The following is a 27,254-nucleotide window of genomic DNA, read 5'->3' as shown; positions in this document are numbered from 1 at the left end:
GGCCCAGCCATTTTCAGGACCTTCAGTATAGACTCGGCTTCTTTGAAAAGTTCAGTTCAGAAGAAGTAAGTCCCTGATGATTTGCCCAAGAACTGCTGGCTTTGCCGATTAAGACCTGGGACAGAGACCTCCTGTGCCTCTGTTTCCCCATTGATAGTTCCCTATAGGGGTAGTTAATTTCTAAGCCTTTCTCAGCATCAAGACGCGAGAACAAAGGCTGCAGATATTGGGAAGAGGCATGCCTCAGTCCTGTCTCCCAGACATAAAGCTGGCTCTTTGGGCCCCGTGTGGAACCTCTCTGGGCTCTAGGACATTTTGCCTGTGAAAGCGCTTCCAGTATTTGTCTGTGGATCAGACGATGTGAGTGTGTGGGATTGCATTCAGACAATAGCCCTGTGCTTGATCTGGTCCCCTGCCAACTCCTTGGTGGGCCCGGCAGGGGTCAGATTGCAGATGAGGTTATATTTATCCTTGGGGGTGGAGGGAGACAGATGATGTTCTGCTGTGTTCTCGTATGGGGTGAGGGAGCAGGGCCTTATGGCCTGCGTTCTTCCTGCTTGTGGTTGGCATTAACTGGAATTCGGGACCCACTGAACAAACTCTTGCATTTGCCTCACAACAAGACAGACTTTTTGCTTCATAACAAGCTGGGCTTGCTCCCAAGGCCCTGTGGTACCAGGAGTCAAGAAGATTCCTGCTCTGTGTGTCTTTTTTTTTTTTTTTCCTCTTCTTTAATACTCTTGTAGTTAAATAACAGTGTCACCATGGAGAGCAGGGTTGAGGGGAGATGTACGTGCCTGGGAGGCCTTGGCATGCAGCTCTTCCTGTAGGGAAGCCTTTCATGGCTGGAAGGTCTTGAAGAGTATTTGGCTAAGGGCCATTTGAAAGATGAGGAAAGTGAGGACATGGAACTAGTAATCCGTGTTCCTGCTTCCATCATGTGCCAGATGTCATGCTGGTATGCTCTACTTTCTGCCCAGCCCCCCACTGTGTGTGTGTGTGTGTGTGTGTGTGTGTGTGTGTATACATGGGTTCCTGTGTGTCTATGTGCAGGCAGATGGGGGCAAAGGTCAACGCCGTGTGTCTTCCTCAAATTGTTCTCCACCATATTTGTTGAGACAGGGTCCCTTACTGAACTTGAAGCTTGTACACATGAATAATTTTGAAGACCTATTTTGATTTCTTTAAAATTTTTCCAAAAAATAATTTGTGACTATACGAGGAGTAAGAGTGCTCAGACATAAGGTGTTTCTGTTTAACGTTAGCAGTTATTTCATGTACACAGGTAGGTTTGTACATGGGGGTCAGAAGGGGGCATCAGATCCTCTGGAGTGGAGTTAGAGGCGATTGTGAGCCTTCTGAGTGGGTGCTGGGAACTGAGCTCTGGCCTTCTGCAAGAACCTCACACGCTCCATACCCTCTGGTCAACTTTCTTTTCCCAGGAAATGGCCTTTCGCAGGTGTTCACCCCTTCTACACTTCTGCCCGGGCGCTAAGGGGTTGCTCTGTATCCTGACCGGTGCTTATTCCCCCAATTTTATTATTTTTGGGGACAGTTTCTATCTTTACTTACTTAGTTACATGGGGACAAAATCACCTCGACAAAGGCATCATATATATCTATATCTATATCTATCTATCTATCTATCTATCTATCTATCTATCTATCACTGAGGGGTTTGTTTATAGTTTCAGAGGGTGAGTCCGTGGCTGTCACAGCGCTAGGGGAGACGGAACTGGGAATGGCAGGAGGCTTTTGAAACCTCAAAGCCTACCCCTCGTGATACCTCCTAGTCCTTTCCAAACAGTTCCACCAACTCTGTGTGTGTGTGTGTGTGTGTATGTGTGTGTGTGTGTTGGGGTGGCCTCTAACTTGCCGTTTCCCTGTTAGAGCAGCCTGTCAAGTGCTGGGATCGCAGGCGTGCGTCACCGTGCCCAGCTTTCCCCTGGCATTTAGAGTTTAGCTGTCCTGGTGGGCTCACTAACCTCAGGCATTTAGCAGATATGGAAACTGAGATGAGAATGACCCCGCTCAGGTCTCATGGGGTTGGTGTGCCGAGAGAGCCATTCATATTCAGCTCCAGGAGGCCAGCAAGCAGGGCCGAAGAAGCCAGCTGAGGCTGGGCTTCGCAGGGGAGAGAAGGAAGGCTTGTCCCAGGCTTAGCTTTTCCTTTCCTTCCTCTCCGTATTGACTTTAGGCCTTTCTCTACCCCAGCGAGCTCAGTGAGGGCCCAGAAGTGTGGCAAGCCCTTTGCCTGCACATGAAGCAGCCTGGTCAGCCCATCAGCCCATGGCCTCGGGTGTGGGCTCTGGGCTCTGTTCATTCACGCTGACTGGCTATGTGGCCTGGGGTCATTTTCTTCGCTTCTCTGAGTCCCTGCCGTCCTGCCTCTAGGGCCCTCAGAAATGCTGCGGAGAGCTACCCATGGTCCTTTGCTGGTGGTCCTGGGATGGCACTGCCACTTGCAGCTTCTCAGAAGCCAGGTGCCCCCTCTCCTCCTTGCCTTGTTCGCCAGCAGGGGTAGCTCCTGTGCAGAGACTATGGAAACACATAACATGGGCCCTGACACTGCGGCTGATGTAGAGGAGACGCTTACACAAAAGGTAGTGGTTCATTTTTCTACCCTTCCATACAACTCCTCCCCCACCCCATGACCTTGCAAAATGCAGTGCCAGCACAGTGTAGCTAGAAGTAATATCCAGATCCTTGCTTGGGCCCTGGGTGAAGACTGAAGTTGTAGCCTGGTGCTGTAGACCACAGGAAGCCCGAGGAACAGCCCACTGGCTCCAAACCTCCAGTCCCTCTTTTGGGATTGGAAACCACAATACCCCATTTTGCCTGGTCTGCTGGGAGCCCCTTTCCTCCCTTACCTGGTTTCTTAACTTGATTTGTTTGCATTCTTGTTCTTGATGTGTTTTTTTTTTTTTTGTGGGGTGTGTGTGGAGGGGTGTGTACACACACACTCCTCATCCTTTTGGGAAAGATGGTGAGGGTATGCATGAAGGGAGCTTTGGAGTGTTGACAGATGTCCTTGGCTTGCTGATGAGTCCAGTGTCCTGGAGGCTGTCCTGAATGCACTGGGCTCTCCGAGAGGCTGGGGTCATGGCCTCCTTTTTGAGGACAGCGTCCAGTTTAAGCAACACCATTACATGGCTCAGTGAAGCTGGCTTCAGACAATGAGGCCTTTCATGGGGACTGGCTGGTGGCTCCCAGGGTGGGCCAAAGGGCCCTCTTCCCACCTCCTTGTGGGATGTCCTTCCAGCTCCCCGTGGGGCCTAGGGAGAGATAGGATGGGGGCGGGGAGGGAGGCACTCTAACCATAGTCTGTGCCTGGGATTGAAGCATTGCCATGTGGTCCGATGGTCCATAGATTGCTGCTGTTTCAGATCCTACCAGCATTCCCCCTGGAGGCTGATGATAACCTCACTGCCCCCCTCCCCCAGTTGCCCTGCCAAGCTCATGGTAGAAAGGACAGCGGCTGACTCGGTTTCATGATGCTAAACCTAAGTGCTCTCTCTATAAAGGTTTACCACGGATGGATGGGTGCCAGGAACGTTACATACCTGATCCTCTTTAATGTCACCTCTTTGATAACCTTTGGAAGCAGGTGTTATGACCCTATTTCTTCCGTTGTTGTTTTGAGACAGGCTCTCTCTGTGTAGCCTTGGTTATCCTGGAGCTTACTCTATAGACAAGGCTGGCCTCGAACTCACAGAGATCTGCCTGCCTCTGCCTCCCAGTGCTAGGATTAAAGGCGTGTGCCACCAGGTCCGGCTTATGATCCTATTTCTATGGGAAAGGAAACTGAGGTCTTTACAGCTTGCCTGACATTGTACAGATTCAGGATATAAATGCACCCAAACCGATGCCAGGTGACCCCAACCCTGGGTTTCATAATGAGCTGCCTCAAGGGCTCCCAAACCTGTGTTTCCCTCCAGGCTCCCACATCTGTCTTGCCCTAGGATTGCTGCTTGAGAACGGGCCCCATCCTCTATGCTCCCCACCCTCACTAACCACTGTAGGCCATTCCTTTCTGCAAGGATTGAAAGGGACCCCCTTGGCTTAGCCTTCAGACCCCTGACAGGACCCCACTCCTGTCTTCACCCCTGCAGCTGTGCCCAGCATTCTCCTTCCTGTCCCCACTTCTGTCCCCTGCAGCCTCATCACACCTCAGACCTTCCTTCACCCTCTAGGTCTCAGCTTGAGGTCCGTTCCGTCATCATTCTTCCCCTTTCTCCCTTTCACAGGTGGTTGGTTGGCACCAGCTCTGTGCCCGGCCTGGGTTTCTCTCCTTGTCCCGATGGGTAGCATTGCTTGCTCAGTGCTGTGAGGGAGATGGTGGGAGAAAGGGATGGAGAAAAGGCAGGCCCGGTGAAGGGTTGTGACAGTAGGGGAACAGAGCTGGAGTGAGAAGGCCCTCTGTGGATCCCGTGTCATTTGGAGCCGTGAGAACAGGTGCTGGACTGGGCATTTGGCATGGCTGCATCTTGATCCTGACAGCAGTGGAGAGGCATCTGCTAGCCTGAGCAAGGAACGTGCCGGGTGAGGACTTTACCTCAGGAAGGGCGGAGTGCCACAAGAAGGCCTGTGGCAGGGGCATTATGAGGACCTGGTTAGGTCTCCCTGGGAGGCAAGTGGCTGTGGCTGTGAAAATGGCCAGTAGAGCGTGTGGGCCCAGGGCCAGGCCATAGGTGCTAGAACTACAATTGGAAAGGCAGGGGCCAGACTGGGCAGACAGTTGGCTGTAGACTGAGTGTCTGAGGGGCTGGGATCTCCGGGACTTGGCTGCTAGGACCCTGAAGGAAAAGGCGGGGAAGCTGTTGTCAGGTTGCTTAGAAGCAACTTTGGCTCATGAGGGTTTCTATTGGCTGCCCATGGAGGTCAGACTGGACAGCATTTCCCAGTGTAGGTCTGAGAGACAGTGTCTCGTCTCTCACTGTATGGTGTTTGGGCACAGTGGTTTCTGCTCTAACCTGATACATCTGTGATGTGACACAGGTTAGGAGGAGGGAAACTAAGTCTGTGGCATGGTCAGCTGGGGCCTTGGTCAGGATTTAAGTCTGGCCAGGTTTGGGGTGGCCCGGGGCCAGTGCCTGGCATAACTGCAGTCTGCAAAGGCCTGTCTCTGACCTCCACATGCCCGCCCTCCCTGTCAGCTGTCTTGGCCCTGCCTGGCAGGCCCTGACTTCATCCCAGGCTTCTGCTCCCTTGGGAGGAGTGGCCGTGCTCCAGAGGCCCCATTGGCTATGGCTTTCCTGGCCGCACACATCCCTGCCCTCCTGCTGGCCTCCTGCCCATCTTGGCTGCTGGGGGTGAACAGACTGCCTTGGAGCTCAAGGAGAAGAGTGGAGACACGTAATAGAAATTGGAGGTCCTGACGCTGCTGCCTGGGTATCAGCCTGAGGCCCTGCACCCCTCCTTTGCAGAGTGGGGGGACAGAAGTAAGGTCCTCAGCTTGCTTCAGGCATGGCGTTAGCCCTGCTCACCCTAGCGTGCTCTTTCAGTTTCAAAGGGTGACTGGTGAGACCCACGGCTTCCCTTTGGGAGCTAGATAGGCCAGAATCCAGAACTTAGAATCTTGGATTCTAAGAACCCAGAATCTTGGATCTAGGGCTTGGCTTAGGGAAGAAGGAGCCTGTCTTTGAAATCGCAGAGTGTCTGAGGGGCAGGATGGGATTCGTCTATTTCTGTTTGACTCTCTGATGAAGTCCTCCTGTGTGTAGGCACAACTCATCTTGTATCCTTGGTGTTTGACCTAGGACCCAGCGTGCAGAGAGGAGATACTTGTCAAATGAACGAATGATTGAATAAATGAATGAACAAAATAGCCATGGAGTCGTAAGTCCTGTCTTTAGACATATGGAATCTACAAGGAAGGCCATATTTCCGCACAGAAGACAGGAGGCTGTCAGGGTTGAAGCAGAGAAGCAGGAAGGGGCTGAAGCCCAGCTGCTGATTACTGGCCTGGGCTCAGATATCCTCAGTTTCGTCATCTCTAAGAGGGGCCGTGATTCCTGACCCCTGTGTTCCTGGTGGGCACCCTGTGGGGCTAAGGATGTGGTAATTCAGGACGCCCTGTAGATCTTAACCGAGTTCATTACCACCAGCAGGAACCCCCACATGTGCTTTTATCATTTTACCCACCTACCTTCTGCATGGCCTCCTGAATTTCCTCAGCTCTCTCAGGACCTCTGGGTCGCGACCCCTTTGGGGGGTCGAACCCTTTCACAGGGGTTGCATATCAGATATCTACGTTACGATTTGTGACAGTAGCAACGTTACAGTTACGGAGTAGCAACGGAATAATTATGTGTGGGGTCACCCCAGCGTGAGGAAGTGCAATAAAGGGTCGCAGCGTTAGGGAGGTTGAGAGCCACTGGTCTAGAATGTTCAGAGAGTTCCTCGCCAAGAGAATGGTGTGGGAAAGCAGAGCCTACCTTCCTCCTCTCCGTGCAACCACACCCGGAAAGCTAGCCACCTGCAAAAACATCCATGCAGACCCCCAGCGCACAGCCAGGCTGGAGATGCCTTTGGCAGTGGTTTCCATGGCAACAAGACCTGCTGGTTTGAGTGGAGCAGCCTTCAGGCTGCCTTTGAAAGCCTGAAAGATGGACAGCTGTCATCCGTGGACCACCACCCAGGCCAAGAGTTCCTAGGTCTGTTGCCCTCCTCTCTGTTTGTGGCCCAGCACTGTGCTTAGCACCCAACGACTCTTCTTCTTTCTTCTTCTTTTTTTCCTTTCCTTTTCCTTTCTTTCTTTCTTTCTTTCTTTCTTTCTTTCTTCCTTCCTTCCTTCCTTCCTTCCTTCCTTCCTTCCTTCCTTTCTTTCTTTCTTTCTTTCTCCTTCCTTCCTTCCTTCCTTCCTTCCTTCCTTCCTTCCTTTCTCTCTCTCTCTCTCTCTCTCTCTCTCTCTCTCTCTCTCTTTCTTTTCTTGACACGGGGGTTTTTCTGTGTAGCCCTGGCTGTCCTGTTTCTCACTCTGTAGACCAGGCTGGCCTTGGACTCACAGAGATCTGTGGGCCTCTGCCTCCTGCACCACCACACTGGGCTTTTTGTTTGTTTGTTTATATGGTCAGTGTGAGTGTATGTGTGTGTGCAGGAGTATGCACAGAGAGGCTAAAAGGACATCAGGAGTCTTCAGATATCACTTCCCATCGATTCCTTTGAGGCAGACTTTCTCTCTGCCAAATCTGTTCTGATTTCCTTTGCAAGGCTAGAAGCCAGCCAAGGTGAGTCCATGACTGTTATGACAGGGAACATGGCAGCAGCCACACAAGCATGGCACTGGAGCAGTAGCTGAGACACAACCGTGAGGCAGAGAGCTAAGTGGGAAAGGTGTGGGCTTTGGAATTGCAAAGCCTGACCTAGCGGCACACCTCCTTAACAAGGCTGCACTTCCTGATCCTTCCTGAACAGTTCCTTAAGCTGAGGACCAAACATTCACACATAGAAGCCTATGGCGGGGGGCGTTCTCATTCAAACCACCATACTCAGCTTGTTATATGGGTGCTGGGATCTGAACTCGGGTCCTTGGGACTTTGCAGCAAGTATTCTTAAAGGGCTAAGCTATCTCTCTTTCCCTTTTGCAGGAGGGAAAGTCTTTCAAGAGAGAAAGTCAAGAACCAAATATACATGCTCAGTCCTGATGGCAACTTAATGATCTGGGGTGGGTGGGGGTCGGGGGCTCCCCGTATCTGAGCAATAGGGAAGGGAGGATGGGGGAAGAGGGAGGGAGGGTGGGACGCAGGAGGAAATGAGGGAGGGGGCTACAATCAGGATGTAAAGTGAATAAATAAATTAATTAAAAACAAAGAACCAAATATGGGCTGCACATCGAGGTCCTGTTTAAAAAGAATAAGTCAGTCTAAAGGAATACATTAAAAGTTGTGCACCAGGGCTGGAGAGATGGCTCAGAAGTTAAGAACACGGGCTGCTCTTCCAAAGGTCCTGAGTTCAATTCCCAGCAGCCACATGGTGGCTCACAGCCATCTATAGTGAGATCTCGTGCCCTCTTCTAGTGCACAGGCAGACATGCAGGCAGAATGCTGTATAAATAATAAATTAACAAGGAGGGAGAGACTCCCCTGAAAGGGAGCTGACACAGGCGGGAACCCTGAGATCCTGGGATGGATGTGGCGGCCATTTTGATGAGGCTGGTGGGAGGTGGTTCAAGCTGCTCCTCCCACTCTGTACTTGAGGTGTCAGGGTTAGGCAGGGCAGAGATGTGCGGAAGGCTGACCAGGCTGTCATCTCCTGTCCCCTATGTCCAGGGCTTCGCTTCTATGTTCTCTAGTCGCACATCCCGGAAGTCAATCTCACACCCGGAGTCCGGAGGCGCCTCTGCCATGGCAGAGGATGAGGAGTACCGGAACCCCACGGAGGTGCAGATGAGCCAGCTGGTGCTGCCCTGCCACACGAACCACCGCGGGGAACTGAGCGTTGGACAGCTGCTCAAATGGATCGACACCACAGCCTGCCTGTCAGGTGAGGTGTGCTCCAGGCTCTGCGCCGTCGCATCTCCACTGCTTGTCCTGGAGAACCCCTCAGTTTTTGGGGATCTCTTCCTCTCTCAAGAGTACCTCGCTTGTTCCCCTTCTGGGTACGGTTCCTGCAGGTCTGGTCCCCTGCCTCAGACGCCCTGTTCATCTGGTCGTTGTCAGGGTGGTCTGTCCCTCTCCCCCAGTTTCCCCAGCCCACAGTGTTGGTACCATGCAGCTGTCTCTCTCTGCCCCGCCTGCATCCTTAACCACAGCTATTTCCCAATGGGCTGGTACAGGCCAGGCACAGAGACTCATTATGGGTGCTCATGGTCCTCTCTGCGGTAGGATTTTGTTGTTTGTGTTCTCCAGCCTCCAGGGTCTAAACACCAGCAGGGTTTGAGAGGTCCTGAGCCAGCTGTGTGGTCAGGGAAATGGCTCCAGGGGTAACAAAGGGCTGAAGCAGAAGTGGGAATAGAGGGGTGGGCATTCCTTGCGGAGAGGCCTCAGGGAGATATTTTTGGTCAGGGGCCCGTGAGACATGCTAACCTCTGGCTTTCCTCTCTCGAGCCAGCGGAGAGGCATGCCGGCTGCCCCTGTGTCACGGCTTCCATGGATGACATCTACTTTGACCATACCATTAGGTAAGAGGCCCTCTGGCTTTATTTCCCTTTTGTTGTCATTCCTCCCGTCCCTTCCTGCCCAGGGCCTGTATCCCTATCTCCCTACTTACCATGCTGTGTGGCACTTGGAGCTGACTCAACTGACTAACAGCTTTGGAAAGTGGAACCGTGATGTTTGGGGGTGGAAGATCTTTCTGCAGCTGTCAGGGAGAGTGGTGTGTTAGGAGGGGCCTATTCCTAGGTGCTGTCAGGTGGGCTTTCCTGTCAGGGTGAGGCTAAAGGTTTGCAGTTGGAGCAACTCCTGTGGCGGAGTACAGAGGCCTAAGGCCAGGCTGTGGAAATGTGCAGAGCTTGGGGGCCCGTGTGTCACGTGGTGCTGTGTGACTCTGGGTAAGTCAGAGCCTCTCTCTGGGCCTTGTTTTCCTTACCTGTAAAACGAAAGGACTTGAGTTCAGTCAGGAAATCGTTCTTCTGGCTCAGACATTTTTTCATGGGTCCCTGGTCAACCAGACTATAGGGAGGCCCCTGGCCAAGGCACGGGGACTCGGCCTGTGCTAGAAGAGTGAGCCGGCCACCCTTGGATCACACCCCTCCAGCTCTTACTCAGGGATTCCTTTTCATTTTCAGTGGCTGTCCAGGTTAGAAAACTTGTCCCTACTTTACATGCTTTACCACTGAGCCTTCTCAGGCTGGGAAACAAGGAGGCTGCTGAGCCCTGGGCCCAGGCCAGGCCTCACATAGAGCTCTTGCCACCCACCCACTCCTCCATGTGCCAGCCATACACAGACCATCAGTGCCAGGGGCTTATTCAGGGCTGCCCAGTGCCCTATGTGTGACAATAAGGAGGATGTCTGGCCAGTCCCTGGACTCAGCTGTCAATCGCTTGTTCACTCTGTACTCTGGATTGGTTAATGTGCTGGCTAGTTTTATGTCAGCTTGACCCAAGCCGTCATTTGGGAAGAAGGGACCTCGACTGAGAAAATGCGTCTGTCAGATTGGCCTATGGGCAGGCCTGTGGGTCATTTTCTTGATAAATGATTGATGTGGGAAGGCCCAGCCCCCTGCGTGTCGTGGCCCTCTGGGCTGGTGGTCCTGGGTTCTGTAAGAGAGCAGGCTGAGCTAGCTATGGGGAGCAAGCCAGTAAGCAGCACCCCTCCATGGCCTCTGCATCAGCCCCTGCCTCCAGGTTCCTGTTCCGAGTTTCTGCCCCGATTGTCTTAGATGATGGACTGTGATATGGGAGCGTGAGTGAAATCAAGTCTTTACTCCGCAAATTGCTTTTGGTCATGGTGTTTTATCACAGCAATAGAAAAACTAGTTAAGATCAGAGAGCTGGGCATGGTGTGCACACCTTTAATCCCAGCATTCAGGGAGGCAGAGGCAGGCAGATTGCTGAGTTCGAGGCCAGCCTTGTCTACAAAGGACAGGACAGCCAGGACTCCACAGAGAAACCTTGTCTTAAAAAACAAAACAAAACAAAAAACATAGTTGAGAGCCTTAACTAGTCCAGAAAGGATTGGTGTCATGCTAGGTCTGGGGACACAAACTGCCAGGACACAGTCCTTATACCCACTACCCAGTCTGCAGAGGAACAGATAGAGAAATGTCATTTGCATTTGCGGTGGGAAGTTGGGGGTTGAAGTGTGTGGCTCCGTGGCAGAGCATGTGTTCAGCACGCAGGGCCCTGGGTTCCAGTCCCACCACCACCACCACAGAAAATCAGAAGTCCCCCAGTGACAGTGGGCTCTGTTGGGTTGACCTTTTATCTCCCTCCCCCTCAGTTCTGGGAATCCAACCCAGCTTGGATCAGTTTGATAAAACAGTTTCAGCTTGACAAAAGGCTCTTATTAATGCCTTACATTTATTTTTTTTTAATGTATTGCTTAGAACGTCCTTTTAATTTGTTAACATATTTAACAATGAAGGCTACAGTGTGAGGTCTTTGTTGTTGGTATCTTCCTTTTACAGAGGAGGAAACTGAGACACAGAGAACTGAGGAAACCTGTCCAGGTCACACAGCAGGGGGAGGACCCAGAGTTGACTATCAGGTGGCTGTCTGGCCCAAGGGTCTTTGCTTTTTATCAGTGTACTCTGGAGGTTGGGGGTGGCAGGGGAGGGTGTCGAGGGAACTTTCTGGAGTGGCCTGAGCTGGCTGGGGGGGACTGTGAGCCCTGTGCTTTGGAGGCTGTGATACCGTGTGTGTGTCTGCTGTGGTCCCTGCTGCTGATTTGAGCTCTTCTCGTTGGGCAGCACGGAGAGGGTAGGGTGCAGATGTGGTGGGTGGGCCAGAACCTGACAATGAGTCTGGGCAGAGGGGTACAGACGGAGCGCACACTGTAGAGAGGCCGGGGCATGCTGGTGGCCAGGATAGGCCTGGCAGCTCCTGAGGACAGTTTCAGGTTTCCTTTTGTTTGTTTTAGTTTTTGCCATTGGAAAATATTCCAAGCCAGGCATGGTGGTGCACCGCTGTAGTCTTAGCACCTGGAAGCCTGAGATAGGGGCATTGCTGTGAGTGTGCTTCAAAACCAGCTTGGTTTATAGAACATAATAAAATTCTGTCTCAAAAATAACCTCCAGGGCTGGAGAGATGGCTCAGAGGTTAAGAGCACTGGCTGTTCTTTCAAAGGTCCTGAGTTCAATTCCCAGCAACCACATGGTGGTTCACAACCATTTATAATGAGATCTGGTGCCCTCTTCTGACCTGCAGACTTACATCTAGCAGAACCCTGTATACAAAATAAAAAAAATCTGTAAAAACAAAAACCAAACAAACAAACCCAAAACCTCCAAACAGCCAGCCCATGAGATCATGTCAGAGACGGTCCCTGTTCCTATTATTGGGGAACCCTCTTGGACACAGAGCTGCCATGGGCTACTTCTGTGCAGGGATTCTAGGTTATCTCCATGCATGGTCCTTGGTTGGAGTATCAGTCTCAGCAAAGACCCTGTGTCCAGGTTTTTTGGTTCTGTTGCTCTCCTGTGGAGCTCCTGTCCCCTCCAGGTCTTTCTATCTTCCCCTTCTTTCATGAGATTCCCTGCACTCTGCCCAGAGTTTGGCTATGAATCTCAGCATCTGCTTTGATACAGTGCTGGGTAGAGTCTTTCAGAGGCCCTCTGTGGTAGGCTCCTGTGCTGTTCCCTGTTTTCTCCCTCTTCCAATGTCCACAGAGGAAGACAAAGAAAACAGTCCTGATGAGACCTGATAGCCTAGGATCCGATGGAAGGGGAGGAGAACCTCCCCTATCAGTGGAGTGGGGGAGGGGCATAGGAGAAGAAGACCGAGGGAGGGTGGGATTGGAAGGGGATGGGGAGGGGGCTACAGCTGGGATACAAAGTGAATAAACTGTAATTAATAAAATAAAATTAAAAAATTAAAAAATAACCTCCAAATAAACACACTAACTTAATTAAATAAATGAAAACATTTCAAGAGACTTCCATACTTGGAAACCACTGCTCAGGAGCTGAGGCAGGAGCACCGGGATTTCAAGGTTAGCCTGGGGTACATAATGAGACCCTGTCTCAAACAACAGAAGACAAAGCGAAATATTTCCAAACATATCTGTAAGGACTAGGAACTCATTTTAAATGACTTCCACATGATTGTCCCACCTGAAAAAATGGCCAGTTATTTTTCTCCCACCAGTGCAGACGGCCCTGTCAGCATACGGCACACCAACTTGTGGGTTTGTCTCGTCAGCTGGTTATTTTTTTGCAAATCAATGTCCTTGACCCTTAACCTCTCACCCCTAATCAGCTAATCAGCTCTCTTGAGTGGAACTGTTCTCCCTTTCTTTCTTTCTTTCTTTCTTTCTTTCTTTCTTTCTTTCTTTCTTTCTTTCTTTCTTTCTTTCTCTCTCTCTCCCTCTTTCCTTCATCTCTTCCTCAGAGTTTCTGTGTTGTGGATACCTGGTCATTTGCTGACTTGAGACTGACTTGAGGTGCAGTCGGGGTTTAACAGAAAAAGGCTAAGCCAGGCCTGGTGGCACAGGCCTGTCATTTCAGCTTCTCCAGAGCCTACGGTAGGAGGACCAGCATGAGCCACAGGGTGAATTCAAGGTCAGCCTGGCCGACTTAGTGAGACCCTGTCTCAAAGTTAAAATAAAAAGAGAGCTGGGGATTCAGTTTAGTGGTAGAGCTTTTTGCCTAAGGCCGATCTCCAGTACTGAGGTGGAGGAGGGGACACTTATAATAAAATTGATCAATTATGACAACATTTTTAATAATAAACACGACAATCTTTGAAGTTGTCCTTCTCTTGCATTCCTAACAACATACTTTCATAAGCATTAAAACCTTTAAACTTTTTACTAATTTTATGTGTGTGGGTGCTTTGCCCGCCTGTACGTCTGTGCGTTGCATGTGTGCAGGGTCCGAGGAGGCCAGAAGAGGGCGTCAGGCCCCCTGGAACTGGAGTTACAGGTGGCTGTAATGCTCTTAACCACCGAGCCATCTCTCCAGCCCTCTTTTCTAATTTTGATCACAAACACTTCCGCACACATGGAGACGTGGGACGCGTCACTGGTGCTAGGTGACGTCACTGGTGCTATAGCTCCCGCTTTGCTGATGTCCTCTGTCTGCAAATGGATAAGCGCATGTAAAAACGCATCTTAACGGACCACACTGCTCTGCCCGAGTGCCAGCATGGCTGACAACATTAACAGAGACGAAGTGTCCAGCACTGTGAGCAGAAGCCCCTCACCGAGCCCCTGCACTGACTGGTCAGGGTTCAGCCACCCCGGCTCTCACTGGGCCTCGGAGGTATAGGCAGTCCCATGCGCTCACTCCCAGAGCTGTATGTACAAGGAAACAGCTTCAGAGAGGTGAGCTGACGTGCCCCAGGTCACCAACTTGTGGTGTGACAGTTGATGCAGAGCGTGACAGACCTAGTCTTGTGTGGCCAGGCTATGGCCTTCCTTGTAACTGGCACACCCCCTGGAAGCTGTGGGCATAGGCATGTTACTGAGCCACGGTGAGATGAGGTAAAAGGACATCCTGAGGTCACCGTGATTGAACTGGGGCAGTCTAGTCTTTTGCCCTCCTTACCCCGACAGCCCATCAGCTGGGCACGCTCTGCTGTGCCCAGTTAGGCACAGGGCAAGCTAGGTGGCTCCCAGGAGACTTCCATGGACGCAGAAAACATTCCCAGGACAGGCTGCAGCTAGGAAGAACCGGGCTGATTCAGTGCGTCTAGAATCCTGGCACTTCAGCAAGTTACTTGGGTGACCTTGTTAGCTGGGTGACCTTGGACAAATGGCTTAGCCTCTCTGATGCCCAGCCCTTTCCAAACCCGGCTCCAAGTTTGGTTTGCGATTCAAATGTGCAAATGCACATTTAGCACTGTCAAGTGTCCCATTTCCCTGCCCACTCCTCTCTCCAGCCATTGGCACTTGGCAAGCAGCTGTGGAGGTCTCGCCCTGCCTCATGTGTTTGTGTGTTGGTGAGCAAAACATATACTCCCTGGGCTGGGCTGTGACTCACAGTAGAGCATGTGGCTGCCTGGCACAGGCCCTGGCCTTTATGAACCATGGAAATGAAACAGAAGAAGAGAGAGAAGCCAGCGGCTTTGGCCCAGTGCAGTTTAACGGGTGGGGTGGGCAGAGGAGGAAGGAGTTTAGATGTGCTGCCCCAGGGAGGAAACTATGGAGCAAAAAGGGGTCATGGAGCTCCTAGAGAGTGGGGCAGGAGGGAGAGAGGAACTTAGGGAAGCCATGGAATGCGTGCTCATGTCTGCTGGCCTGCTGGCATTGCGGATGTGACTATGTTCTGGGAGTCCTGAACTGCTCTTGTCAGTCATTCCCCCATCCCTGAGGCGCCGGGTGTCTGAGGCGCCTGTCCTCTCTCATGGTCCTTCTGGAAGGCTCACCTCCTGCTTTCCTCTCCTCAGTGTCGGCCAAGTGGTGAATATCAAGGCCAAGGTGAACCGGGCCTTCAACTCCAGTATGGAGGTGTGTGTGGCTGGCCCTGCCTGGGGGTGGGATGGCCCTGGGCGGGGGTGGGATGGCCCTCTCTGTCATTTAAGGTCTAAACCCAAGCCCCTTTACACTGTAGGACCCTGACTAGAGTTCCAAAATGTCTGGCTGGGACAGGAGGACCTAAGATCTTCCTCGCTAGCATCCCATAGCACAGGGGACAATATGGAGGCCAGGGAGGGGACGGGGCTTGCTCAGGGCGTCTCTCCTGGCCAGGCACATTCAGTAGCAGGTGGTGAAGGCAGAGGATGGTAGTGCTGTGTCTGGCCATGGTGCTGCAAAGTAGAGAGACTAGGCTTTTGCCCATTAGCTCACCTCGACGGCCTCTGTGTCCACGTCTGTACAGTGGGCCCAGGGCTCCTGCACTCGGCCCTAAAGATTCAGGGCAGGACAGCCCAATGGTACGTAGGTTTTGTGAGCAACCAGAGACTTGGTGTCTCCTGGGCCCAGCGAGCCATTGATGCCTGAGCGCCACAGAGGCTGGGGTAACTAACAGGGTCTTGACGAGGCTTCTGGGCAGGATTATATTCTCCTACGCACCCCTCCACGGATCTGTCCTTTGAGAATGAACAGTGGACAGGGGCACATTTTAACCCTTTCAATAATCCCTTGAGGGCAGCTGTGGCCATCCCCCTTCTACGGACAAGGAAATGGAGGCAGATGGGGGAAGTGAATTACCCAGGGTTTTTCTGGGGAACTAGAGGTGGAGTCAGACCCAAGCCTTGGTCTCTGGTGTTCCTCCCCTGGTGGGTGATGCAGGAGCTCCAGAGACCCAGCCTGGTGGCTCTTCAGCCTCACCAAGCTGCAGGCCTTCAGCAGCCTGCTTCCCTTCCTCCCTCCTCCTACGTCCCTCTCCAGGTGGGCATCCAGGTGGTCTCTGAGGACCTGTGCGCTGAGGAGCAGTGGAGTGTGTGCAAAGCCTTGGCCACCTTTGTGGCCCACCGGGAGCTCTCCAAGGTAGGCGGCTGTCCCAGCTGTTCTGTCATCGTACCCACCATGCCCCAACTAGGGGCCCTCTGTGACCTCACCCAGGTGCCTCCTTCTCCTTTCCCCGTCGCTTCCTTCATGGGAGGAGTCTTCAGAATGCTACATTCTAAACAGATCCCTCTATTTTCTGGGTCTTTGCCCAAGAGGGGTTCTTGGGGGACATTTGGAGAGGACTGTGCTCTGTTGGGTTGCGGTGGAGACGTGATAGAAGGTGGTCGCAGAGGGGAGAGATCCCTGGAGCCCCCACAGCAGCCCAGGCCCCCTAGGTACCAGTGTCAAGCATCAGGCCGCTGTACTGTCTCAGGAAACTTGTGGCCCCCCGTCTCCCGGCCAACAGGGGAAGCTGAAGCAGGTCACGCCGCTGACAGAGGAGGAGAAGACGGAGCACGGTGTGGCCGCTGAGCGCCGCCGCATGCGGCTGGTGTATGCCGACACCATCAAGGACCTGCTGAGCCACTGTGCCATCCAGGATGGTGAGCGTGTGTCTGTGCATCAGAGGGCAGCGGGGTCCTCGCAACCCCTTCGGGTGGAAGGAGGAAGGGATTTTCCTTTGGGCCTCTTTCCCTGGTGGTCTCAGGCTCCTCTGGCCTCACTGGCCTCAAGATCTCTTCGAGGGAAAGCAGGTTCTGACGTTACTCACTCGCAGCCCAGGAGCGGTGGGGGTGAAGTGGGAACCTACAGAAATCCCTGTCACCCACAATGCATTTGGGCCTCTGGGAGAGATGATGTTTGGGAAGGTGGTACTAGGCTAGGAATTTTAAAAAGTGTCTGTAAATGTGTGTGTATGTGTTTTCTCTCCCCCTACCCCAAATAAAAAGTTAAAAAGCGAGGCTCCCTCCATCTCAGAGCTCAGGTTCTCCAGAGACAGACACCCTACCTGGGTTTGGATATCTCTCTAGGGGTTCTTTCTGTGGATTTAAGCAAAGCATGTGCTATTTAGTTTCCTGATTTTACCCTGAAGGGGACAGACAGGCTATGTTGTTCCATAACTTCATCTTGATTCCTACCCCCTTGATGGTTCCCCGTTGGTATAGGATGATCTATCTGCCTTGGACTGAGTGGGGTTCTGGCAGGTGGTGAGGTGGAGATGAAGGCCCCAAGGGGCCTTATCCATCTTCACGTTCTTATGTGAGGACTTCTTTGATATGGAAATTGGAGGAGCTACTTTTCAGAGAAATAAAAAGTAATTCAGCTGAGCAAAGTCACAGCCACCAGTCACCTTAGCACTCTGGAGGCTGAGGCAGGAGGATCACGAGTGAAATAGGCCAGCCTTGATTACATATAAAGTTCAAGGCCACCCTGGGATGCATAGTGAAATCCTGTCTTAAAACAAAAACTGAGTGTTGGTTGGGCGTGGTGGCACACACCAGCAATTCCAGCAGTGACACTGTAAGACCAAGACCAGCCTGGCTGTACAGCAAGTTTGAGGCTAGCCTGTACTACAGGGGACCCTGTCTCATCCCCTCAACACCTCCCTCCCCCCTCAAAATATCTGCAAGGACACCTGGTGTGTGGATCATTCCTATAATTCTAGCACCTGAAAGATGGAGGCAGAACATTCTGTGAGTTTGTTCCTGAGCTACAGATTAAGAGCCTCTCTCAAAAAACCTAAAAGAGGATCAGTGAGATGATTCAGTGTGTAAAGGACCTTGCTGTGCAAGCTTGATGACCTGGGTTCAATCCCCAGAACCTGCTTAAAGGTGGAAGGAGAGAACTGACTCCATAAAATTGTCCCTTGACTCTTCCTTCCTTCCTTCCTTCCTTCCTTCCTTCCTTCCTTCCTTCCTTCCTTCCTTCCTTCCTTCCTTCCCTCCCTCCCTCCCTCCCTCCTTCCCTCCCTCCCTCCTTCCTTCCTTCCTTTTTCTGCTTTCAAGACAAGATTTCTCTGTATAACCCTGGGTGTTCTGGAACTCACTCTGTAGACCAGGCTAAACTCAGAGATCCACCTGCCTCTGCCTCCCAAGTGCTGGAATTAAAGGACACCAGCTGGCTGTCCTTTGACTTTCAAATGCATCCTGTGGCAAAAAGCAACCCCAACATCATCATCATCATCATCTCTCTCTCTCTCTCTCTCTCACACACACACACTACTACTACTACTACATGAACAAAACAAAAACAAAGAGCCATTCAAGGTGTCACACCCCTATAATCTCAGCACTTGGGAGGCAGAGGCTGGAGGTTCACCACAAGTTTAAGATCAGCCTGTTCTGCACACTAAGTTCCAGCTCAGCCAGAGCTACAAGGTGAGACCAACAAACAGGAGCATGAGGCGGCAGAGCACTTGACTAGTGTGTACGTGGTCCTGAGTTCAATCCCCAGCACTGACAACAACATCATGACCCCCCCAGCCAGGGAACTCTTCTTTGCCAGAGTGGGGAAAGAGTGGATGGAGCTCACTGACTGCATGCTGAGCTCCGAGTTCCCTGAGCGCCATTGTGCTGGGTTTAGGGGATGGCTGGAGGAAGCTCCCCCAGTCAGTTCTGTGGATCTGTCCATTCCATCACAGGCCTCCTCACAAGGAGGTGTCCCGACAGCCTGCCTCCAAGGGTCAGTCTAGATACCTCTGCCTTGCATGCAGTCTTGGACTGATGCTTCAGCCCCAGGGCCTGTGTCCTCCCCTCAGCTTAGCCAAAGGCCTCGGCATCTCCCAACCCCTACTCCAGACTTGAGCTTAGGTCATTATCAGCTTCTGCTTTCCTGTCCTGCCTTCCCCGTGACACATTACAGGGCCGCTCAGCTGAGTGAGTGTCATTGTTCTGTCAGGTGCTCTGCGGAGGACTTTCTTAGGGTTCTGGAGACACATGCCAGGCACCTCGGCTTCAGTCTGGCATGTTGGCATCAGCTTCCTGGACCCCTGAGGGCAGGTTTGCTCATTGGCCTCTCCTATCCTGGGTATCCTAATGCCGCTCCTGCCAGGAACAAAGGACTGGTCGGGGTAGCGGGCAGCAGGGGCTGTCCTGGGAGTGTAGCCACTGACTGTGAGCTGAGTACGCTACTGCGACAATCCTCCCCCACAGGCACGCCGTCCTGTCTGGCCGGGGCTGACACTAGCTGCTTACAGATGGGTGTCTGAGAGCCAGAGGTGGCCTTAATACATCCAGCGTCATAGCCTGGGTTGGGTGGAGCAGGGGTTGGCTCAGGCGTCCCTTGTCTCACAGCTGTGCTCCGTCTGTCTGCTGCTCTGTAGCAGGCTTATGTCCTTCTCCCGTATTTTCCCCTCCTTTTTTTTTTTTTTTTTTTTGAGACAGAGTTTCTTCCTGTAGCCTTGGCTGTCCTGGACTCTCTTTGTAGACGAGGCTGGCATTGAACTCTGCCTGCCTCTGCCTACGAGTGCTGGGATTACAGGTGTGTGCCACCGTGCCCAGCTTCTCTCATTTGTTACCCACCGCCAGACTAGGCCTTGTGCTTACCTGGTGGTAGTAAATTAATGTTCCAGGATGAGGCTCCGTGTCCTGGGACTTCCATGGACAGTTTATCCTTAGGGACTCTCTCGCTTCCTTGCCTTCCTCCCTGGCCAGATCTGGACAACAAGGATTGCAGCAATATGGTGCCAGCTGAGAAGACCCGAGTGGAGAGCGTGGAGCTGGTGTTGCCTCCTCATGCCAATCATCAGGGCAATACCTTTGGGGGCCAGATTATGGCCTGGATGGAGAACGTGGCCACCATTGCGGCCAGGTGAGATGGCCTCCATTTACCTTTTCTCCCTACTTCCAGAGGCTGTATCCTTGGCAAGAGAAACCCTTGTTGGTGTCAGCACTCAAGGCTCCAGAAGCTTGGGTGTTCTGCTAGGATAACCCTGGATGTTTATACCTATAGAGCCAGAGAGGAGCCGTTTCTGTGAGCTGGCCATGCCTCCGTCTTCTACCCACCCATCACCCCAATTTAGCTTTGCCTGCACTTCAGTAGTAACTGTTCCTTCAGGCTCTGTCCCCCCTCTATTTTCCAGGCCTTGATTTTGCTCCTGGTATGACCGCCCATGGCTCAGCACAATGCCCAGCCCCACCATAAAGCCACCTTGGGCTGGTCCCTCTTTCTAGGAGTGAAAATGAGTCCTACTTCCTCTTATAGGCCCTGTGCTGGCCTGAGGCTCATGGTACATTAGGTATCGGGGATTAAAAAAAATAGCTTTGATAACGGAGGGTGCTTACTCAACACACTTGTGCTTCCATGGCCTTGTCCTTGCCTGTCCTTTCTCTTTTCTCAGCCCTCACAACCCGCCTTCCTCCACTAGTCCAGTCTTCATTCTCAGAGCCCAGCTCAGGCCTCCTCTCCCCTGAGGTTACAATGGAGACAGAGTCCAAGCAATACCATTTGAGAAGCCTGGGCTGTGAGTGGGAGGAGACTTGAGAAGGTCCAGGGCCTGGATGGTCAGGGAAAGCTTCATGGTGGAGGAGCATCTCATTGGGGCCTCCAGTGACAAGAAACTTTTAGGGAGGGGTGAGCCTCGAGGTATCAGGGGTCATGGACACTGAGGCGAAAATGCCAAGGGGAGGAGGGGTTTGCTTCCGATCATATGCTACACCTGCTTTCTTCTGGCCTCGAATTCAGCTCCTTTCCAGCTTCAGCATGCTAAGCTGGAAACAGCTTTAGTGCTGTACACTAAGAAGAATCATCCCAGGGCTGAGCAGAGGACCATTCCTGTGACCCAGGATGGGCTAGGTACTGGAGAAATCTGGCCCAAGTACCCTGATGCAGTACCAGCCATTTCTCCTGTCTCCCCAGCCGGCTGTGTCACGCCCACCCTACACTCAAGGCCATCGAGATGTTCCATTTCCGAGGCCCATCACAGGTGGGGGACCGTCTGGTGCTCAAGGCCATCGTGAATAACGCCTTCAAGCACAGGTGAGGGGTCGGGGTGGGTGGGGCTGGGCAGCCGAGGGTTGAGGGTTCTTGCTGATGCAGACCTGCCAAACCTTCCCCCGGCAGGTGAGGTCTGAATCACTGTGCTGACCACACGGCCCAAGTTTAGCTGGCGTTCCCTCTTCCGGAATGTTCTACGGCTCCCACTGTTGTCCAGTGGTGGGGTTGGGGTCTTCTTTGGGTTTTCCGTCGGTGCTGTGCCTGCTGTGTTCCACTGGGAACATCGCTGTGCTTGTATGCCCCGTCTCTCTCCTGCTCGGCTGGAGGACTGAGCTCTAGGCTTGCACAGGCAACAGGGCCTCCTCTTGCTCATGATTCTCAGGTCCTTTCCGACCCATGTCCTAAGACAGGTATTCTAAAAATCTCACCTTGGATTGAGTTCTCATGTCTGTTCTCACCACAGCTGACTATTTCTGAGAACTCAGTATGCTCATTAAAGATGAGCTTTGATCCAGAGCCGGGCAGCCTGGGTTCGAGTCTGGCTCCGCTTCTCACAGTCTTTGTGACTTTGAGCAAGTTGTTCTTTCTCTGGGAGAAAGCTAGAGAGAATGCCCAGTGAGGGCCAGGGCCTACTGTGCAGAGCTTCTTGCCATGGCTGCTGCTATTTGCAGTTCCGTCAGCCCACTCTCCGCCGTGTCTCAGGATCCCACAGCTTGTCTCCTGGCCCGTTCTGAGACTTGGCAGTCCATTCCCTGCTTTAGGTCTTGGTTTCCGGGTCTAAGGCCCACATCTTATAGCTGTAGGACTTCCTGTGGAAGGAGTGTTGGTGGCTACTGTTTATAGGTGATAGGGATAATACATTTTCCTCGAGGAGCTGTTAGGAGCATAGCTGAGGCCGTGCCTGGGAATCTTCATGTAATGAGCAGTTCCTAGTGAGACTGTCCGTCTTCTGTGTCTTCTCTATATCAGAAGCCCTGTGGGTTTATTTTTTTTACTTACTTTTTGCAGCACTAGTTACGGCACTGGCTTTGCCCATCCGTGTTGGATAAATGCTCTACCATATCCTTGGCACCTTTTCTATCTCCTATTATGTTTTCTACTTTTAAAAACTGTATATGTGCCTGGCAGGAGCGGTGCACCCTTTTAGTCCCAGCACTTGGGAGGCAGAGGCAGCGGCGTCTCTGAGAGTGCAGGGCCAGCCTGGTCTGCATAGAGAGTTCCAGGACAGCCAGGGCTACATAGTGAGACCCTGTCTCAAAAACACAAAACAAGATCTATGTGTATACATGTGCGTGTTTGTGTGTTTGCACAGGCGTTCACGTATGTGTGGCTGGGCTTGGAAGCTGGAGACTAACCAGTCCTCAGGCCCCACTCACCTTATTTTGAGAGAGTTTTCTCCTTGGCCTGGGGCTTGCCATGGTTATACGGGATGCTAGCAAGTCCCACAGATGCTCCTTTCTTCCCATCCCCAAGGCTGGGACTGTAAGCACGTGTCACCACACTTGGCTTTTAGGTGGTTCTGGGGCTTGAACTCTGGTCCTTGTGCTTGTACTTTATGGGTTGAGCTATCTCCTCAGCCCCTATTATTATTTTTTTTTATTATGAATTTTGAGATAGAGTTTTATGCTGTTACTAAGGTTGGCCTCTAACTCATGTCAATCCTCCTGCCTCCACATACCTAGTGCTGTGATTACTAGCACACACCAGCATGTGTAGCTCCTTTGGAATTTCCAATGACTTAATTTTTAAAAATTACATTTATATATGTTTATTGTGTATGTGGTGCGTGCGTGTGTGTGTGTGTGTGTGTGTGTGTATGTGTGTGTGTGTTTCGGGGGTGGGGAGTATGCGTGAGCATGCTCACGTGGAAGTCAGAGGACAGGCTGTGGGAACCAGCTTTCTGCTTGTACTATGTAGATCCCTGGGATCAAATTCAGGTCGTGGGACTTGGCAGCTGGGACTTTACTGCTTGAGCCATCTCACCGGCCCTTTGATGACTTCTGGGTGTCTTTGCTTTCTTGCTTGGTTGACTCCCGGGGCTGTTATGCGGAAGCCTGGCTGGGCAGGTTCACCCACCCCTGGGTCACACACGATGGGTGCTCTGTAAGATTACTGACGAGAACAGCGTGTTTGGTCCTGGCTGCTGGAAGAAGCGCAGGAGAGCGTGCGCACGCTCTGCGAGCCTGCCCGCCTGTGTGCGTACTTCCGTGTGTGTGCTGTGGACGGGCATGGCTTGAGGAAGGGCCGTGGGACTTGACCGTCTCTTTCGTTTGGCCTTAGTATGGAGGTGGGGGTGTGCGTGGAAGCTTACCGCCAGGAGGCAGAGAAGCAGCGCCGGCACATCAACAGCGCCTTCATGACCTTTGTGGTCCTGGACAAAGATGATCAGCCTCAGAAGCTGCCCTGGATTCGTCCCCAGCCTGGAGTGAGTGCTTTATCCCCAGCAGCCACTCGGGAACAGCCCCATCCCTGGCTCTTTGTGGGGGGAGGAGACAACCAAATCTGAGTGTCCTGCTCTGCCTGCCAGAACTGGAACATACCGTGGGGTCTGGCTGATGTTGGCGGTTCATGGACCCGAACAGCCCATAAGGATTACAGAGACCCCTGGTTTGGGAGCCGTGGGCTGGGAGGGCCCTGCCCCTGCCACGTTCTCACACTTAATATCTCTGAGGGTTTTGGTCCTTATCTGTGTAATTGGTATGTCTGCAACTTCCGCCTTCTGAGCTGTGGCTGTGGGGAAGCAGCCGCCTGCAAAGCCTTGCAGAAGTGGTGACGGTCAGCATTCTGGGGACAGGGGCAAGGGCACACGATGACTGGGCTCTGTGCCTGTGAGGACACCCTCCTGGCTGGCTGGGGCCGGTTGCTGTCTTTGTGGTTTTGAGTCTGGGTGAGGTTGAAGAGGGGTGGCAAAGAGGTTGGCTCTGGAGCTGGGCTTCTGACTTCTCACCCTGGCTCCACCCCATACTCCCATAATCCCTCTCCACCTCAGTTTCCTGGTGTGTGCACTGGGAATCGCAGGTCCTAGGCCCAGGATCACGTGACAGAAAGCCGGTGGTCTCAAGCAGGGCCCTCGACTTCCCGTTGAGGGCCCAGTGAATGTGGCCCTGAGTTCCACCGTGAGGTCCTTTCACCATCTCGTTACCGTCCCCCAAGGCTCCGTGCCTACAGCTTGAGGCGCCCTGGCGCTTTCTCAGTAAGGGTGTTTTGACACCTGCTGCTCTGCACAATCTAAACCTCCCTCTGGGACTGTGGCAGTGCCCTCTGGCCCCAGGGGACAGGGATGGCAGAGCTCTGGGCCAGCTGGTCAGCCCACCTGCACCACAAACCTGTCCCTGCGTCCTTTCTAGGAGGGTGAACGGCGCTACCGAGAGGCCAGTGCCAGGAGGAAGATCCGCCTGGACAGGCGAGTGGGGCTGGGCAGTGGTGGGGGGGCACGTGCTTCAGGGCTCCATCCTCGGGCCCCAGGACCTTCAAGCTTCTTCAGGGACACTCCCGGGCTCAGTGCTGGGTTGTCTTCCCCACCCCCTTTTACATTTTTGTTTTGAGATGGGATCTTATGCTGTAGCCCTGTAGCCCAGGCCGGGCTGGAACCCACTGAGTTAGCTCAGGCCGCTCTTGGACTCTTGGGAGCTCTCCTGCCTCTGTCTTGTGGGCTGGCACTTTGCATGTGCAGACTCTTGTTTCTGTGTTGCCACACAGCATCTTGAGGCCTTTCTAGACACAGGGGCGCTGAGGACAGAGGGGTAGATCTTTTCCCCTCAGATCTGCCTTTGGTCCTGGCTTGGTCTGGGTGATCGTAAATCTTGTGGGTTTTTTTATCTTTTATTTTTTTTATCCCATTGACTCCGAGACCTGTTTGTTTGGCCTGTTTGATGAAAGGGTCAAATCCCAGTACCCGGGATGATGAGGTAGAGGATTGCCACAAGTTCAAGGACAACCTGGGCTATACAGAGAGACCCGTCTCAACCAAAACAAATCAACTAAAACAAAACCCGGAAGGGTCTATGGCACAGACCCAGTGGCTCAAGACGTGACCTGGCACATCTGAGTCTGCTGTAAAGCACCCTATAGACTGTAGCGTGCTGTGGATGCATCCGGGCTCACCCGGTTATTAATGGGGAAAGCCCACACTTCCGGGACATGTGTCACACGCTCAGCACCGCGCCCCTTGCAAAGCCCCTCAGAGGGAGAGATGGCGTGGATTCCATTCCGCAGAGAACACTGAGGCACGGGAGTTTGTTGTTTTTCTCCTTGCCGGTCCCCTGTGAACTGGAGTGCTAGCTGAACCTGTGTGTTCGCAGCTGCTCTTTCCTGGGTGTCAGTGTACCCAGTCGCCCTGCCAGGCAGAGTGCCAGCGCCCACTTGCCTTGGCACTGGCCTGGCATGAAGTAGCCAGCAGTGATGTCCATCTGCCCAGCACAGTGGACTCTGAGAGACCCAGGCTGCCCTCTTCCCTTCCAGGAAGTACCTTGTTGTGTCCTGTAAGCAGTCGGAAGTGGCCCTATCTGTCCCCTGGGACCCTAGCAACCAGGTAAAGCCATTTGCCTCAGAGCCCATTGAACCCTTTTCCCAAAACTCAGTTCCTTTCCCCCTGTCACACAGCCTCCACCCAGGGACGCCTGGGGCAGGAGAAGGCAGCGTCTGTGTTCTTTCCAGGTGTACCTGAGCTATTACAATGTGTCCTCTCTGAAGACGCTGATGGCCAAGGACAACTGGGTGCTGTCGATGGAGACCGGGGAGGTAAGTGGCACACTTCCTCTCCCTTACGAGGGGCCGAGGTTGGCTGTCGGCGAGCATCAAAAGGGGGAATCTTCAAAGCAACTCAGCAGTCATGAAGCCACCAGCTTTACCATCATGACTGTCTCCAAGGGCCCTTGGTCCTTTCATCCTGCCTGCCACGTTTTACCTACCTGGGAGCCCCCACAGCCCTTTTCTCCTCACTCTCCTTTGGCTCCATGCACAGCAGGCCACGACAGGGGTCAGACAGGGGCCAGTGCCTCTCTTGTTTGTCCTTTGGTCAAGTTACCCTACTTGTCACATTAGGGAGTTGGATGAAGCCGAGCTCTGGAGACCTGGGGCCTCAGTTACTGCTTCTGCTTCTTCTTCTTTTTTTTAATTATTATTTATTTTTAAGTGTTTTATCTGTGCACCAAATGTATGTCTAACGTGCCCAGGGAAGCCAGAATGGGATTGGAGTTAACAGACATCTGTAAGCTGCCATGCTGGTGCTGGGAATCGAACCCAGGTCCTCTGGAAGAGCAGCCAGTGCTCTTAACCTCTGAGCCGTCTCTCCAGACCTGATTACTACTTCTTAGAGATGTGCTTTCTCTCTGTCCACACTGAGCCCTGTCAGAGGTCCGTTTTCCCGGGGTTGTGACTAAGTCTCAGAGATATTCAGCTGCTTCTTCAGTCAGACAGCAAGTCATAGGCAGCCCTGTTGACAGCCCTCCAGCAGCATGGTCTGTGCCGTGCAGGTCCGCCTCTACACCCTGGAAGAGGAGTTCCTGTCCATTCACTTGGAGATGGTGGTGCAGGTGGACGCCGCCCAGGTCTTTCAGCTGCTCTCGGACCTGCGCAGGAGGCCAGAGTGGGACAAGCATTACCGGTGAGGCGCCAGTGCTGGGCGAAAGGTGGGGGTGGGGAGGATTCCCTGCTGATGCTAAGCATCCCCCATGATGCTTTGCTTCCCTGGCCTTCAGCAGGAGTGGGCCTGGCTATAGGGTATAGTTCTGTGTTAGGTGGCAGACAGAGCCATGGGTGTGTCGAGGCTCTGGGGCAGGGACTGAGCCTGGAATTGGATGTGGAAGCCTGAGTTTAAGGCCTGCATCTGTTCTAAAAAATGATGTGACATGAGTCAGGTCATTTCTTTTCTGGGCCTCCATTGCGCCTCTTCTTAAAAAAATTATTTATTTTATGTCTTTTTTTTTTTTCTCTCTCTCACAAAAAGCCTGCGTGTTTAAGTATCACATGTGTGTCTGGTGCGCATGGAGGCCAGAAAAGAGTGTCAGATTCTCTGGGGCTGGAGTTACAGATGGTTTTGAGCTACCTTGTAAATGCTGGGACTTGAACCCAGGTTCTTGGGAAGAGCAGGCAGTACTCTTAACCAAAAAGCTATCTCTCCAGCCATCACAAGATGGGTATTGTGGGGTCGGTGGGTCATAGAAGAACAGCCAGTGCTCTTAACCACCGAGCTGTCTCCCCAGCCCCCACATTTTATTTTTTATTATTTTTTTATATACATTGGTGTTTTACCTGCATGTATGTCTGTGTGAGGGTGTCAGAGGCCCTGGAACTGGAGTTGTGAACTGCCGTGTGGGTGCTGGGAATTGAACCTGGGTCCTTTAGAAGAACAGCTAGTATTCTCAACTAGCTGAGCCATCTCTCCAGCCCTC

At 52.6% G+C, this 27,254-nt stretch overlaps 1 protein-coding gene across 9 annotated transcripts in view; it reads left to right on the top strand.

The window, feature by feature from the left end:
- Acot11 (acyl-CoA thioesterase 11) overlaps window positions 1-27,254 on the top strand; it is a 53,362-nt gene that overhangs the window by 18,572 nt on the left and 7,536 nt on the right. For 5 of the 9 annotated variants that reach the window (XM_021635286.2, XM_021635287.2, XM_060366075.1 and 2 more), the window contains exons 2-13: window positions 8,271-8,484; window positions 9,052-9,121; window positions 14,988-15,048; window positions 15,931-16,029; window positions 16,364-16,532; window positions 19,581-19,737; window positions 20,785-20,904; window positions 23,143-23,287; window positions 24,210-24,265; window positions 25,324-25,393; window positions 25,519-25,602; window positions 26,337-26,467. In XM_021635286.2, coding sequence (XP_021490961.1) covers window positions 8,283-8,484; window positions 9,052-9,121; window positions 14,988-15,048; window positions 15,931-16,029; window positions 16,364-16,532; window positions 19,581-19,737; window positions 20,785-20,904; window positions 23,143-23,287; window positions 24,210-24,265; window positions 25,324-25,393; window positions 25,519-25,602; window positions 26,337-26,467 — 1,364 coding nt within the window. In that variant the 5' untranslated portion in view covers window positions 8,271-8,282. Of the gene's footprint in view, window positions 1-6,953; window positions 7,230-7,589; window positions 7,667-8,270; window positions 8,485-9,047; window positions 9,122-14,987; window positions 15,049-15,930; window positions 16,030-16,363; window positions 16,533-19,580; window positions 19,738-20,784; window positions 20,905-23,142; window positions 23,288-24,209; window positions 24,266-25,323; window positions 25,394-25,518; window positions 25,603-26,336; window positions 26,468-27,254 lie in introns of those variants that run through there. The other 4 variants (XM_060366072.1, XM_060366074.1, XM_021635285.2 and 1 more) reach the window with 4 other exon arrangements.

Source organism: Meriones unguiculatus, chromosome 12, assembly GCF_030254825.1.
Source record: "Meriones unguiculatus strain TT.TT164.6M chromosome 12, Bangor_MerUng_6.1, whole genome shotgun sequence".
Taxonomy (NCBI): domain Eukaryota; kingdom Metazoa; phylum Chordata; class Mammalia; order Rodentia; family Muridae; genus Meriones; species Meriones unguiculatus.
This window is presented reverse-complemented; position numbering and strand designations above follow the sequence as displayed.